General features: G+C 30.6%; 2 protein-coding genes and 1 long non-coding RNA gene across 5 annotated transcripts; 2 read left to right on the top strand and 1 right to left on the bottom strand.

The window, feature by feature from the left end:
• Positions 1-1,153, top strand: LOC119682139. The gene is made up of 3 exons (XR_005252565.1): positions 1-104; positions 179-679; positions 780-1,153. It is a non-coding gene; the product is annotated as an uncharacterized LOC119682139 (long non-coding RNA).
• A 3,249-nt stretch (positions 1,154-4,402) lies between these two features.
• LOC119682136 (exosome component 10-like) lies at positions 4,403-8,435 on the top strand. Its single transcript, XM_038095500.1, has 8 exons — positions 4,403-4,589; positions 4,698-4,879; positions 4,944-5,330; positions 5,401-6,391; positions 6,463-6,705; positions 6,782-6,967; positions 7,433-7,972; positions 8,049-8,435. The coding sequence occupies exons 1-8, from the start codon at positions 4,491-4,493 to the stop codon at positions 8,121-8,123; spliced, it is 2,703 nt and encodes a 900-aa protein (XP_037951428.1). The 5' UTR covers positions 4,403-4,490; the 3' UTR covers positions 8,124-8,435.
• Positions 8,436-9,870: 1,435 nt separating this feature from the next.
• On the bottom strand, positions 9,871-16,629 carry LOC119682137 (glycosaminoglycan xylosylkinase homolog). Of its 3 annotated transcripts, none has more exons than XM_038095501.1 (5): positions 16,589-16,629; positions 12,353-13,522; positions 11,689-12,266; positions 10,180-10,380; positions 9,871-10,114 (listed from the first exon to the last, which is right to left on the bottom strand). In XM_038095501.1, exons 2-5 carry the CDS (start codon positions 12,632-12,634, stop codon positions 9,907-9,909), a joined length of 1,269 nt encoding a protein of 422 aa, XP_037951429.1. In that variant the 5' UTR covers positions 12,635-13,522; positions 16,589-16,629; the 3' UTR covers positions 9,871-9,906. The 3 variants fall into 3 exon arrangements, with proteins under 3 accessions (XP_037951429.1, XP_037951431.1, XP_037951430.1); XM_038095503.1 differs by lacking the exon at positions 16,589-16,629 and adding an exon at positions 16,191-16,275; XM_038095502.1 differs by lacking the exon at positions 16,589-16,629 and adding an exon at positions 16,135-16,264.
• Between the last annotated feature and the right edge of the window lie 202 nt (positions 16,630-16,831).

Genomic DNA, 16,831 nt, shown 5'->3' with positions numbered 1-16,831 from the left:
TTAAGTGCCGGTGTTAGTGTTTTTTATCGTGTATTTAGTTATTTATATATATAATACATTATTTTTTATTTATTTAAATAAATTTACGGGGATAAATAATGAAGGTATGTATTTATTATTTTATTAAAATATTTATTATAAATCTATTTATTATAAATTTATTTTCTTCTAATTTCAGATTACTTCACGTGTTGTCGTTGCATGCATACTGGGGTGGGTTTCGGTAAGTTGCTTATCATTTAATATTAAATAAAAATTAACAATTTCAGACAGAAGCAGTACAATGTTATTCAGGAAATTGGTCTCTAATATATTACAATAAAAATAAGTTTTAATATAAAAAATAAATAAAAAATTCCGGAGGGATTTATTGAAATCTACGAAAACTTACCTTCGCTGTAGAAAATTAAAGATAACGATTACCATAAAAGAAGTTTAAAAATTGAAGGGAAATTAAAAGAAATTTACCCCGATGCAAATATTGAACTGGTAAAAAGGAAAATTAATAACTTGCAAAGTGGTTATCGGAGAGAGTTGAAAAACACAAAGCGAGAGGTCTGGCGCAAGTGTGTTGTCATCCCTCTGATATTTTGACGATTTGGGATTTGCAAAAGATCAAGAGTCTCCATTTGCAGCAGTGACGTCAGTTTATGAAGTGTTAGACGAAAGTTTTATAGAGGTATGTATTTGCAACTTTAGTAAATAAAAATATGCTTCTAAAAACTAAATATAGATTATATATAGAAAAATATTAACTACTTTGCGTTCTATTAATTCAGGAACAGTCGGGTCTTAGCCGTTAAAAACGACAACAACAAGAGGATGCGACAAATTTAAGGTTGGGCAACACAATTTCGTAAGTTGAATTCCAACCAAAAAATTTATGCTAATAAGATGATAAATGAAGTGCTCTACCAGGGATTTGGATTTGTACTCTTATAAAGTTATATGAGCTTGCGGAACATCATTTATCACAATCATTTTCGCCAAGCTTTGCATCTTCATCAATTAATGCTCCATCACCTCCTTTTTTTACTTCACAAAAGCAACATCAAACATCTATTTACCATCTATATCTCCTGTTCACCCATCGCTATATATTGGTGTATAAAAACAACAGAAGTACTGTAGCGTTTAAAATCTCTTGATAGATAAGGAATTTACTTAAATTAGTTTTAATATTTATTAAAAGTTTTTCAAACAAAATTAATTTAATAATAGATTCGCTTCAATTTCAAAGGTATATTTAAATTCATTTTGTATTTATGCATAATATTTAAATTGATACATTATTTAACTTAATAGCACATTTACTTCGTATTTAAATTTATATTTAATTAATTATTAAAAAAAAACTAAACAATAAATGTTATAAAAAAAATTTTCTTATATTAATTAATTTTTTTATTATATTAATTTTTCTATTTATATTTTTCCGTTTGTATTAAAATAAGTACAAAAATTGTTCCTGGTGTCCTTTGCAATATTCGCTGCCTTGTGATTTTTACTCGCTCGCAGATTTGCTAATGGAAGATTCGTTGTGCTTGGATCATCTGCAGGTAAAGGTAACAGGTACGAAGACGCATATTTTTTACTTAAAAAGTTATGCAAGTAACAGATTGCCATCACAATTTTTATACACTTTTCCGGAGATAGATAAATTGTAGTCAGCAATATTCGAAACCTTGAGGATATCATATCAAATGCATTCTCTACAACTCTACGTGCCCGAGATAATCTTTTGTTGAAGTAAACTTGTTCTGCTGTCAATGCAGTGCTGCTGTATGGTTTCATTAAATTCTCTCTAAGAGGAAACGCATTGTCTGCAACAAATACATATGGTAGCTCTATATCAAAACTGGTTATTCGTCTTTTTGGCGGTATTTGTAGCTGACGATCTTCAAACTTTTTATTAAATAATGTGTTAGAAAACGTCCCATCTGCAGATATTCTACCATTACATCCAACGTCAATCATCATGAATTCATATTTTGCGTTCACCAATGCCATTAAGACAATACTGTGTGACTTTTTATAGTTAAAGTAAAAAGAATCACACGCGGCTGGTTTAGTAATGTTCACATGCTTTCCATGCAACGCTCCTAAACAATTTGGAAAATTCCAGAGGCTGTTAAATTCATCAGTAGTAATTTTCCATTCCTCTTCATTTTTTGGCAACTGTAATTAAAAACAAGTAGAGTTAGTATTTTAGATTTGCTCTGTCGAACTTGGGTATTTCACGTACAGAAATGTATTTCTTTAAAACCTTTATGATAGCATTGCATGTCTCAATCACAATTTTGCTAATGCTAGCTTCAGAGATGTTTGCACAACATTTCAAATCTGCAAAACTTTGGCCTGTTGCCAAAAAACGCAAAGTCGTCGTTAGTCTTTCATGCGGTGAAATTGCCTTCCTCATATGTGTATCTTGACGTGCAATATGCGGCGTGACTTTTGCTAACAATTCTTCATAAGCGCAATGTTCCATTCTTAAAAAGTTTCTGTAATCATTGGATGAAGTTGTTTGCAATTCATGTAATAAATTGGTGTGACACAGCTTTGGTCTTTTCTGAAGCGAATGTTTCACCAATACTCGTCGTTTCCTTTTTTGTTTTTTAGCTTCCTGCTCTTCAATTAGCAGCTCTCTTAACACAACTAGTGTCAATAATTTTCGTTCCATTATACTTTATTTCACACTATAAAAAAGATTTATCAATATTAATCATCAGAACTTATTATATACGTATATAAACTTACCTGATCAATCCTAAACTTCAAATATAAAAAAATAATTTTCCTTACAAAACTACGTATAGCAGTTGCTGTTGACACTTCGACAATCGCCTTAATACTGATGAGTGAAAAATGGTTGTTTTTTTAGGTCTGTTTCACAAGCTACTCGTAGTAAAACTCAAATAAAGTACAAACTGAGAGCGTAACACAAATAAAGTGCCAAATTACGCTCTTTACACAGATTTTCATGGAACAACTTTGTATAAAGTCTAGTGAGAACTCTAGTGCCGCGTAAATAAATAACAGAAAAATTTAAATTCAAACCAAAACAGCTGATTCACACATCAACACAATTTTTACTTGAAATAAAATGTCGCTGTCAAATTTCGACAGGGATGTTACGCTCTCTCAGATGCTCTCATTTACTCGAAAATTTGCCTATGGAACGCACAGTATTACTCAAAGTTACTATAAGTAGCTTGTGGAACAGACCTAATGCCGACTAGTTAGATGTGTAATAGCAAACGATGACATCGATCGCTGACGCGCTTGTTACAAAAAATAGTTGTAAATAGTTGCTGGAATATTTCGAAAAAATTATAGTATATGTATTGTAATAATATTAGAAGCTTCATATATTAAGTTAAAGTACTTTAATTTAAAAAAAAAAACAATTTTGCAGTCTTATGGCGTCAATCAAGAATATCTCTTTTACTTTACGTCCTTAACCAGTTCTATTGTTAGGTATTGTCATAGAATTTTATTTAAACTATTTATGTTCAAGTTTATTTTGCACTTTGCTTAATATTGCTATGAACAAAATAGTTAGTAGAAAACAAAGAATGCATATTTTCGTTTCACGCTGATTATGTTTTTAGCATAAGGATCTGTTTCTTCTCATTTATTTAAAAAACTATCATAATAAATGCGATACTCACTAAAGTTATGATATTCCAAGTTCAACATCTACTTTATACCCATAAACTACAGAGACTACCAACACTGTGAGTGCAATACACTCAAAAATTTACCAAAACTTCAAGCTCCAAAAATGAGATTGGCCGTTAACCATCATATATAACATTTCACATAATTAGTCAGCTATGTTTGAGCTGACATGGATTGAGATTTTATTGATTTAACTTTATTTGTAAGTTAAGATAAGTTTTTAAACTTATTGTATGACTTCTATAATTTGTTTTAATTACAATAAATCTTAAACCGTAGTTTAAATGATAAGAAACGCTGTTTAGTGATTTATAACGAGATGATTTTCAGTTTTTGTTATCACGTGTTAAAATTAGTTACTTATATAATACATGCCCTTTAACTTCCACCAATTAGCTCAAGCCTTCTTAACTTCTGGTTCTTTTTTTGAATCTTATCGTCTATTTCTCTGTAAACCCGTTGAAATTATTTAAGTCTGTCATAGTTATTTTGCTTTTTAATTATTTAAGTCTGTCGTAGTTATTTTGCAAAAACAACCTAACTTCCTTTCCTCTTTCATATAACAATTTTGTTATAAATAAATTTATTATTTTATTGTATATAAAGCCTATTGATTATATTTGTTTGTTTTGTACTGTACGTTGGTTATGCACTAAACATTCACTCAAAATGCAACTCTCACCTTTGTTGTTTTTATTTGATATGAGTTCAATATGTCAAAAGTATCACGTTCCTGCTGAAACCGTGCGGGCGACTGTAAATTGATTTAGTGTAAATGTTGTAATATTAGCAATTATTTGATTAAAAAAATGGATAATCAGAATGAGATGATCACAGAAGAACCCGCTGCTAAAAAAGCTAAGCTTCAAGAAAAAGCGTTAAGTAGCGGTTTGGAAAATCTTTTGAAGGTAACATGTGTGGTTTTATTTTGCTATTATTACGCCACATAAATAAAATATAATCTAAATACGGAAAAACTGTTCACAAACAAATTTAAACTGTCTTTTTTCCTTTAGACTGGATTTCAACAGGTTGTTAAGGCGGTAAAACTTTCGAATGGTATACCATCAGAAGAGGAGCGCAGTTACTATTCAACCTACAAATCATTTAATGACAATGTAAGCGCCCAATCTGATATGGTACTGAATCTTATGTCGCATATTTTAAAATATGAAAGTGTTGGTCTTTCATTACAAAAGTAATTAGATTAAAAAAATAATATGATACAATACTTTATTCATAAATATTATAAATATTTTAAGGCGTACTGATGATGAAAAATTTGACCTTTTGCAACAATGCAATGACGCCGCACTAGAACGTGTAAATTCTAATTTAGATATATACGCAGGGGCAGTACAGAAAGATATTCATCCAATAATTATAGAATCAGAAGTGAAAAAAATTGATATTACAACAAAAAATGCTGGAAGCTGGAATTTAAAACAAGCGAAAGAAACTACAGACAAAGAAACAATAGCGGCACGTTTAATAACAGCAAAAAACATTGCACGACCACAAATTAAATTCAATATACCAATTGATAATAGCAATAATACGCCATTTATACCAAAATTGACATATAAGCCGAATTCATTAAAACCATTGGCTATACTACCGGAATATGATGAGGCAGGCGATGTTGTGAGGTAAGCAAACATTTTGCATTATGGTTTAATAATTTTTACGTTAGTTAATAATTAATTGTGAATTATTTAGTTACTTGCATCCTTATGAATTTGAATTGGAAAAATTTGAGATGCCAGAAGAGGAATTGCAGCAAAAATCGCCTGTGAAACCAGCAAAAGTTGATGTTGTTGAGCTTATGCATGTCGATACTGTTGAGTTGCTCAACAAGGCGCTTGAGGAACTACGTCAACATAAAATGATTGCTGTTGATGTTGAACATCATGCATATCGTAGTTTCTTGGGATTCACTTGCCTAGTACAAATGTCAACCAAAGATAAGGACTATATATTCGATGCGCTAAAATTAAGAGATGATATGCATATTTTAAATGAAGTTTTAACTAATCCCAAAATAGTTAAAATATTTCATGGTGCTGATTTGGATATTATTTGGTTACAGCGTGATTTAAGTTTATACGTTGTGAACATGTTTGACACACATCATGCTGCGAAGTTGCTTAATTTCTCACGTCTCTCCTTGGCATATCTGCTTAAACACTACTGTGACATTGAAGTTGATAAAACATTTCAGTTAGCTGATTGGCGCATACGCCCATTACCCGATATGCTTATTAACTACGCCCGTCAGGACACGCACTACCTAATCTATGTGTACGAAAGTATTTGCAATGATTTGTTGGATAAGTCCAATCAGCACGGCAATTTATTGCGAAATGTATATCAAACTAGCAATGAGTTATGCAAGCGACGTTACTGCAAACCACTATTTAATAACGATTCACATTTAGAATTTTATCGAAAGTCAAAACATATTTTTGATAATAGACAAATGAGTGCTTTAAGTGAAATATTTGCTTGGCGCGATGCGATTGCACGCAAAGAAGATGAAAGTTATAATTATGTTTTACCGAATCATATGTTATTGCGTATATCCGAGACGTTACCACGCGAAGCACAAGGCATTTTGGCTTGCTGTAATCCTATACCACCACTTGTACGACAAAATTTATATGTACTTCACGATATAATATTAAAAGCGCGCGCAAAACCGCTTATTAAGGTATGCTTAACAATAAAATACTATACAAATAATATATAAATATATTAATGTAATTAAATTATTATTTGCAGCCAACGCTTGTAGGTGATGCTTTTAGTCGTGTGGCAACAAAAGGCAGTAAAGATTATGACAATATATTATATTGTCCACATGATTTGACTGTGGTTGAAGATTTTCGTGATGATCTTCCTACTATGCTAAAAATCGATAAAAATAATGTCGATGTTAATGAAATTGATGAGATCGCAGAAAAAATAACATACTTACAACTTCCAACAGTGGATGTGTTCGAAAAAATGAATGCTATTTATGATGTAATTTATTATATTTTCTTAATATATATTAAATTCTACATTGTGTATAATAAAACCAATACTTTAATATTTTTAGGATCCATTGAAAAAGGCCATTAAAGAAGGATGTAATAAATCAAAGTTCAAGACACCTTATGAGCGTTATTTGGCGATATTACCACAAATTGAGAAGGAGAAACTTGAAGAAGCAGAGAGAATTGCTCATGAAAACAGGAGCCGGCAATTATGTCCATCTGCACCAAAAGTAGTGGTTAAAGAAGAGGTAAGCTATACCTAAATGTGAAGGTTAAGTGTTTAGAGCGTTCATTGTATACTTAGATTATTCCTTAAATTTAAAAAATCTTTCAATGTGAGATATTATGATTGTATTTTATCGAAAGTATTGTATTTTAAACAAATGGAATACGTTTGACCAAATTTTACCTGACTACAAATTGATGGAGTAAAAAATTAAAACCACTCTTTTGCGGATGAAGTTCTATTACTCGCAAGATAAATGAACTAACCCAGTTTATACTAAGACTGGAATAAAAAAGAAAAAATATTCCTGTTTCAGATTGATGATTCATACTAAGATCTATCAGCAAATAGTTCTAAAAACTATTTACTGATACACGCTTTGATTTTCAATAATGATTTTTTTCTATAAATCTAATACTTTGAACACTCATAACACCTCTCCATATAATTTATTTATACATATTTTCATATATAATTTTTATTATAGGTTAACACAGAGAACGACGATACACTGAATGTATCAATTAAAGAATATTTAAAACGCAAACGTGTAGAATCAGATGGTCCAAGCACTTCAAGTAAAGTAGCAAAAATGCAAAGCACATCAACACTTGATCAGAAAGACAAACCCAGTTCTTCTAAAGCCAGTTTAAAAAAAAAAAATTCTACAAGTCATAAAACTGATAAGCCACCTATAATAAGTAAAGATGAAAGTCGTCTAAATGAATCAATTGTAACGATAGAGGATGAAAGCGATACTGATGTTATTGTTTCGACTGATGTAGATACAAATAAATCAAACACAAATGACAACAAAAATAATTTCTCATCAAAAGTTAAAAATAAATTTAACAATTTTAAGAAGAAATTTAAAAACAAAAGGAAAAATAAAGCTCAAAAGAGTGGACAATCCTCAAACGTTCCGGTACAAAACAATTTTGATTATAATAATGTGGACTTTAAAAAATTTCAAGGTGGTTCTCAACGTGCTAATGGCATACAAATGAAACAAACAATTCACGGCAAAGTAAGTTTATTAACAATTGTTTTATTTCTTTAATTTGTAATTTATTAATTTTCTTTTTTTTTTTTTCTATTTGCAGAGTAATTCAAATAAAGCTAAAAATAAAAAGTTCAACAAACTTTTTACATTTAGTAATGTAAAAAGTAAAAAGTAATAAAAAGGCGTAATATATTTTTTATTGATACTATCAAGAACATTAAATAGATAAACTAGAGTTCTTAATTGTTCTTCTAAAATTAGTTAGGAACTACGAGGAATATACCACATGCTAAGAAAAAATAAGTGTAATTAATGGAATCTCTTGTTTGAGAGATACAAAAACTTAATATTATAAACATAATATGATCATTGTGTCTCACGTTCCTAATGTTTGCTTTGCATATATATTTATCCTCAAACGTTCTTTTAGTGTTCTTGATAATACAAATTTAAATAGTTTATATTTTATTTCATTTTCTAAATAAACACAAAGTTTAGATAAGTTTTATACATAGTATATATTATTAACTTGTTTATGTATATTTTGAATCGAAAATTTAGACATTAATAAAATACTTTATATTTCTTTAATTTGTGTTGTTTAAAATATTTCTTTTAAATTGTTTGAACAAATGTATATATTATTATATCATTAAATTTCTTATATAGCATGTGTTTGCTTACGATTCGTAAGGCACATTTTATTTTGAACAGAATAGTTTTAATTTAATAATACTTCCAGAACATAATTTATATATCCTAAAGTACTGACATTAATTTTTTAATAAGTGTGCTAAAAACTCACATTCGGATAGAAAGATAACAAGATAAGGCAGAGGAAAGAAAGATAATATATAGATGGAGTTCTGCAAGAATGAAAGTTGAAGGTTAGGGAGACCTAACTTTTGTTAAAGACCCTGGATATCTATATAGTAAGAATTACGAATGAATTTATATGACGAAAGCAGTAGTATTTTATATGGAAAGACTACACTGAAACTGTACCGAAATCCGACTATCACTGGAATTCTATCTATAAAAATCTTACTTTACTTAAAAGACGAAACTTTCCACCAATTTTTACAATTAAAAAAAGTTAAATACATATATATATAAATAAATTAAATATTAAATACATATAATGTATATATATATATATATATGTAATATTAATAATTTTTTAACAAATTTGAAATGAACGTTATTGTATATAAGATATCCATATATCTCTCAACATTTATACTTGGGTATAAATAAAATATACAGGAACTCTTATTTCTACTTAGGCATATTGACCCACAACCCACACTGATATGTAGATAAATTGTTTTGATAGGCAAAAAGATATTTATAAATATTTAAATTAATATTACTAAATACAGTTTATTGCTTTTGAACATTTTCGACAATGTTAATAGTATTTTTTATAATTTTAACAATATTTTCAAATTAATGTAGAACTGTTTAATATCGACTTATTAAAATATAGTTAAATTTAAAATAATAATATAATAAAAATTTGGTTAAAAATTTAGAACTGCAAGCAGTTTTTTTATAAACTTATACATAATGAAAAAAAAAAAAATTAAGGAATAATTATTGACATTTAACTGTCATCTTTGACGATATCGCATAACTATGACTATTTGATTTAAGAACAGACTTAAAATTTAATTGATATGTATTCGGATATTGTGCGATTATTATAATTAATTTTACGTTAAAAAAAATCAAATTTATTATTTTATTTAAAAATTAGATTAAAGCCCACAGTTTGACTAATTACGTAGACTTAGTAAAAATGTGCAATACTAATTAATAATTAAGCAAATTAATTACTTTTCATCAAATAATTCATTTTAAAAATAATTTAATATAGTCCAAAGAATATCTTGGAACCATAAAAATATTTTAGACTGCATAAAATTTTTTATTTCCTATAACCTTTTTATCTATAACTATAAATTTTTAAATATCTTATCACCTTCCTTATCCATACAATACTCTACCACAGCATAAACGACTAGTAGTCGTCTCTCTACGCCTTGTTTGTGCTTATCCGTAATAAGTGGATATAAGGGATCATTCTTTGACAGACGATCAATAATTTCGGTTAGTACACCACCCGAAAATACTTGCAAGCGATCCCAAGTTTCTTTTCGTAATCTAACAAGAAAATCAAATTTATTTTTAAAAATTATTAAAATATGTTAATTATTAATTATACTTACAAACAACATTGGTATAGAGGCGCCAAAATGTCTAAGTGATCTTTGTTAGGGTTGCCAAATGCTTTACCATTATCGACTAGTACAACGCGTTCTTCTCGTGTCTCATAGTGGTGACGATCGCCATTTTGTATCAGATAATCAAATATAGCAACATCGATAAGGTCAAGAAGTCGTATAGTTTCCATTTTAGTCTTAAGGGCTCTGAAAAAAATTAAAATTAGTTTTTAATATTTAGTTGAGGCTTTATATCTATTTAAGGCTTTATGTTTTTACATATAATTTGGAACAATCTTTTAAAATATATATATTGCATTTTAATAATGTAGATTATGAATACAATAAACATATATTGCACAAGTAGTTCCGAAACGATTACGAATTCGGTTTGTATTTATGCAAGAGTTTAGTCGAGTTTTGTTGAGCACATAAAAGCATAATAACGCTCTTACAAAAACTGTGTGAAGAGATTGTGTAGGGAAGTTGTGTAGAATATAGAATGCGAAATTAATAATAATAATAAAATCTAGATAGAGTTGTGGTGGAGAAACTTTGCTAATTCAATGAAGCGGAGCCACAGATCGATAGGGCTCAGATTGGTATATGTGCTAGAGCAAGCGAAAGGATAAACAAAGTCATGGGTCATAGAGCTTAAGTTGGGGTATACATAGAGTATTGTGTTGTTTATGCGTGAACACAGGCCGTTTAGCACGTATCTATAATCGTACCTCAACTGAGCTAAGATGGTTGTTGCTGTACATGGAAGACATTTCACTTTAGTAGTAATATCTCACAGCTTTGGTTTCGGATTTAGTCTTAGAAATGCACTGAGATCAAGTTAGTTAAAGTTAAGAGTTAACTTATCAACAAACATAAAGTCCAGTGTGTCTATAGACCAATTGTAACAATACAGTTGTACGTACCAAATTGTTTTTGATTGCCAAAAACCTAATACATATCTTGCATATGTCATCATTTTAAAATGTTATAACCGGTTATGACAGGTATTTCCACCGATTTGTGATATCAAAGCAGGAGAAATAGAAGACATTTTAAGCTTTATGAAAAACTTGTAAATTAGAGTAAAATAATAATTATAAATAATAATAAATTGTTACTTGATCTTACTATATTGTGCAAATAAATAAAGTAAAAATTATATACATAGTATAAACCGATGTTTCTCAACATGGGGCATACCCCTTACATGGGGCATTTATGACAATTTAAATAAATTGATATCGTTAATTTTGGCACAATGCTTAATAGGAATTCTCGCTCTTAGGATTTTTGTATATGGAAAAGGTCAGGGATACAGTTCGAAAAGATATAAATATATTTTGATCTGTTTTCCCTTTCCAGAAGGGAAAGTTTCTTTGACAGAAAAAGTTAGGAAACTCTTGTCTAAACTATTAAATTACAAATGTACTTTGGAGAGAGAAACTGTGAGTCACCTTTTTTAACTTAGATGTTAAGATTATTTAGAACCACATTAACTAAAATAATACATACTTGCAATAATTCATATCATCCTCCCAAGGTGCTCTTTTATCATCTTTATATGTACGTTGCCAGGGTGAGCGACGTTTGCTTAACGAACCGGGAATAATAAAAATTAAAACTCCTTCGATATTATTATGCTCATCACCACAAACAGTCTCGTCCTCATTACAATAGTGACATTTACCAAATAGGCAATAATGTTCAGTACCATTATCAGATGTTGTGATTGTCATAGTACTTTGCAATTCATTATCACCGTTATTATAGATATCAGTTTTTAAATTAACCACACGTCCCACAACAATGGGTGTCCAACGAAAATCCAATACTGCACCCAAATAAAAAGCATAAACCTCAGCAGCGTGACGATCTTTACCAGAATAAACGGGTCCTTCAATGATTTCACCACGTTCATACCATTGGGGTTTAAAAATAACCTTCTGTTGATTAGCTAATTTTACGAGTAGTTTTAGTTGTGTGCCTTTTGCCAAATTTGTCACCTTGGTGATCGGTTCGAGGTGTAGTGTTTGCAGTAGCTGACCCATAGATGAATCATATAAGGGATAAATTTCATTTTCACGTGGCCACTATAAACATTGAAATAAAATTGTCTTTATTTGTATATTGAGGAAATAATATATATGTATATATTATATATATGATTCATACATACCCAATTTGCGATATCCCATAAGACAGTAGCATTTTCGTATGGTGCTGGCTTATAGTTCTTAAGCAATTTATTTCTATACATAAAAAAACGTGGATTACGGTTGAAATACGCCGGACTGAGGTGACGTATCTTATGTCTTAGTATATTCTCCAAAGCACGTGTACTTGATAGGGGCACATCGTCTGTATTTAGATAGTACATAAAATAGAGATTAGCGCCTATGAATATGGCAACGAGGCTCAACAGAGCGACAACGATAACCACGGTGCGTTTGTTCGTCATCTGCTATCAGCTGTTTTAGAATTCCTGTATCTTTGGTATGTTTTATGGGTTGTAGTCCACACAAGATCGACTATTATTGCTGTTGGTGAAAATGTTGTTAACGTTTTCGCACACTTCATTTGAATTAAGCAACAAATTTGTTATGCATAAAATATTGTTAATAATTGCACTGAATCATATGCACCATACTGCTCTACTGCAGTTTGTTCTCAAGTCAAGTTGTCATTAGCAATCGTTCGAGAGTGAGAAGAATCCTCAACTGCAGCTGTTCTAATTGACAACAATTTACGCGTTGACAATATTGTTGCTGTTGCTGTTGCTGCTGGCACAGAACCACAGAACCCTTCGTATTGGTTTTGTGTTGTTGCCTGATTTGTTAAGAATTTATTTTGTTTATTGTTTAATTAATTTAGCGTTGCTGTGCGGTTGTGTGGCTCTGTCAAGCGTGTTGACCACTCGGCGTTGATGAATAGAAATTGCAACATGCGTTCTTCTTGTTAATATTTTTTTTCTTCGATTTTGTTGTTATTTTTTATTATTTTACAATCACTTATGTGTATGCTTGGCTAGGGCTTTTAGAGAATATATAAATTTCTATAATTGTTTCTGCCACTTCTCTATAGCCCGCACAACCAGTGCCGATCTCTGTACTTAACGAATTCCCGTTGAATGTCTAATTTGTATTTTATTTGACCATTTCTCAATGCTGTTATTTTCTATTGTTCACATTTGTTAAGTTATTTCTGAGGCAATTAATATTATTTTGTCATTTCAAGTTGAAGACATTATTAGAGCAATTTTGTTTACATTCGAAGAGGCCGAAGAGGAAGTGCTCATCGCACTTTCTATATCAGAGGAATGCTGTATCAGCGCAGTTATTGGCAGGCACTGCAAAATAGAATTAAAAGAAACAAAAAAACTTAATTTTGCATTTGCAATAATTATGTAAATATTTCTATTATATTCGTGATAATTTTTGGTACACACTCTTTTATGTTTTTTTATAGCTAAAGAATCTTTCCTTATCTTTAGAATTTAATATGCAACATAACATATATGGCTTTGAACTCTCACTTGAAACAAGTGAAGGAATAAAAAAGACTGATTACTACTACTGAAAGTAGCAATGTGTCTATGATTGGTTGGAAAGCCCTGCAGTATTCACGCAGTATTCCTTTTAATAAGTTCCCAAGACGTGGTCTTCTCATATGACCAGGGATGTGTCTACTATTTACTACTAGCAAGCTGTAAAAAGTAGAAGTAAGTAATTCTATTCATAATCTCCAGGGGAAAATAAGCTGTTGCCCCTAGGGTGTAAACTTAGAGAGGGACCAAGGAGAGCCAAGCCGTTCCAATATCTAGGAACCCAGATGAGAGTGATATAAACAAGTCGATTTAGCCGCTAATCCCTCTACATTCTTAAACTAGCTTTGATTTTATTGAAGAAATTGTAACACCTCATCTGTTCTTAATGTGACAAATTAGCCAAAGCACTAGAACTGTAGTCCAAAAAACCATGGCTTCATCATGTAAAGCCATCATGGTGTAAATTCAGTGAGGGACCAAGGGGAGCCAAACCGATCCAATATCCAGGAGCCCAGATGAGAATGATGTTAACTAGTCGATTTAGCCGCTAATCCCTCTACATTCTTAAACTAGCTTTGATTTTATTGAAGAAATGGTAACACCACATCTGTTCTTAATGTGACAAATTAGCCAAAGCACTAGAACTGTAGTCCAAAAAACCATGGCTTCATCATGTAAAGCCATCATGGTGTAAATTCAGTGAGGGACCAAGGGGAGCCAAACCGATCCAATATCCAGGAGCCCAGATGAGAATGATGTTAACTAGTCGATTTAGCCGCTAATCCCTCTACATTCTTAAACTAGCTTTGATTTTATTGAAGAAATGGTAACACCACATCTGTTCTTAATGTGACAAATTAGCCAAAGCACTAGAACTGTAGTCCAAAAAACCATGGCTTCATCATGTAAAGCCATCATGGTGTAAATTCAGTGAGGGACCAAGGGGAGCCAAACCGATCCAATATCCAGGAGCCCAGATGAGAATGATGTTAACTAGTCGATTTAGCCGCCAATCTCTCTATATTCTTTAACTAGCTTTGATTTTATGATGAAGGATTAAAGAGCTTTAATTGCAGTTTGGCTAGAAATAAAAATGGTAATACCACATCTGTTCATGTGACAATGGCTTCATCATATAGCCTAAGGAAATAGTTAATGTTTATAAATGGCGCGAAAATTACTGTTCCTGCCCCTCAGTCCACTTTTGAGCCATCGCTGAAAATTGATACATCATAATTTGCCTGAAAGTTTCTTCTTTTCGATTAGGTACTTGACGAGAATATTTTTGGAAACTTTCTTTCCTAGTAAATGTTTATACTTAGTATTTATTATTTTTGTACTTTTATACTTATTATACTAATATAAATATTAAACTTATTTATATTTATTACTTATCGTAATAAATTCTAAAAATATGCAGCAATTTTCATCAGTTTTCATACAAAATCAATACAAAAATATAGTAATGAAGATCGATAGTTATAAATACACACAATGTAAGAAGAACTTAGGAGCAGGCAATAAGAACATAATTTATATATAATGTTTTAAAAAAGAGATATATACGATAGAAGTGTTCTGGTTCCATGTACTATATACGTTTAGAGCCATTCGTCATGAATGACCTTAAGTTTCACCGTGAGCATGCAGACTGAGCTGACTGATGCAGGAATGGAGCTGATGCAGAATAGTCCAAGATACTGCTGTATAAGTCATTTATATATAAGGTTTGGTTAAGTTGGAGCGGAAGCGTTCCTATTTTAACCGATGCTTATTTTAGCGCAAACAATCGTATTATTACCTCGGATGAGATACTGTCCAAACGTCAGACCTGAATGATCACATTAAACGCTTAGGTCCAAAATATATGTTGAGTGAACTTCATCGTTTTGGGAAGGCGCATTTCTCCCATTTAAATAGAAGGGAACTAACCCAACAAATGTATCAACTTTGGCGATCTCGAACTTTGACAATACACTTCTTATTTATGGACTTAAAACTAAAAGAACACCCAACCCATTTGACCGCAAATAATGGATCATTGTGAGACCACGAAACGGAGGGTACTGGTCGAACATCAGACCGGTAGGATCAGCTTAAACGTCTAAGAAGTACAAAGCATATTGCTCCAATATTTTGAACAACATTCTTTTGAGAAAGGATCTCTCCCATTTATGTAGAAGAGAACTACACACATATATAATTTTGATATATGTATGAGCTGTGGAAATATACGAAATGATAGTAGTAATAACAATATTTGGATTAAAAATAAATATATTTTGGTAAACTATTTTACGGTTCCTCTTAGTGTAATATCATAAATTGTATGTTAACTTAATTAATAAGCTTTGATGAAAATATTTTATTTTTAAACAATATCACTATACATCACCATACAGAACTATACATACTTATTATTATTTTATATTTTAATTCTATTAAATAAAAATCAATTAAATTCACACACCGAATATTTCACACGTTCACATTAATGTTTGGTTAGCTACTGCTAAATATATTTTACATATCGAATAATTTACCAATGCCCTAAACCTAATAAAACTTTATATTTTTATACTTTTATGTATATTTATAAAAAAATCTGTTCATTTTTGTGCACTTTTATTTTATATACTCGAAGCAGTCGTGTGCCAAACGCACAGATTCACTTTGCGCCTTCCTGGCCAATTTGTTAGTAGTTCTGCCTAATGCAATGCATATATAAAACTGCTATGCATGTGCACTTTAATTAAATGCATTCTGACGAATGCTGCTTTTGAGTTGCAATAAAAAAAAATTATAATTGCACTTTAATGATTTGTACCAATTTATGCGGTTTTAGTTGGTTTGCGCCAAAATGCTCACCCCTTGTTTGTTTGCTTTTATAATTTCTTTGAACTTTGTTTCTTTTACATTATTATTATTTTCTTGTTTTAATTTTTGTAAACAATATCTATTTATAATTTTATATACAAAATTTATTTTTATAACTACATATTTTATTTTCCTTTAAAAACGCACACCGCAGATAACAGCTGATTTTTTATGTGCTGTTGATGTTTTGATTTTTTTTATACGTACTGTACCACTCATTTGACGTTTACTTAG

This window comes from Teleopsis dalmanni, chromosome 2 (assembly GCF_002237135.1).
Source record: "Teleopsis dalmanni isolate 2A chromosome 2, ASM223713v2, whole genome shotgun sequence".
In the NCBI taxonomy this organism is placed as follows: domain Eukaryota; kingdom Metazoa; phylum Arthropoda; class Insecta; order Diptera; family Diopsidae; genus Teleopsis; species Teleopsis dalmanni.
Note: the sequence above shows the minus strand (reverse complement) of the source record. Positions and strands in the feature narration are given on the sequence as shown.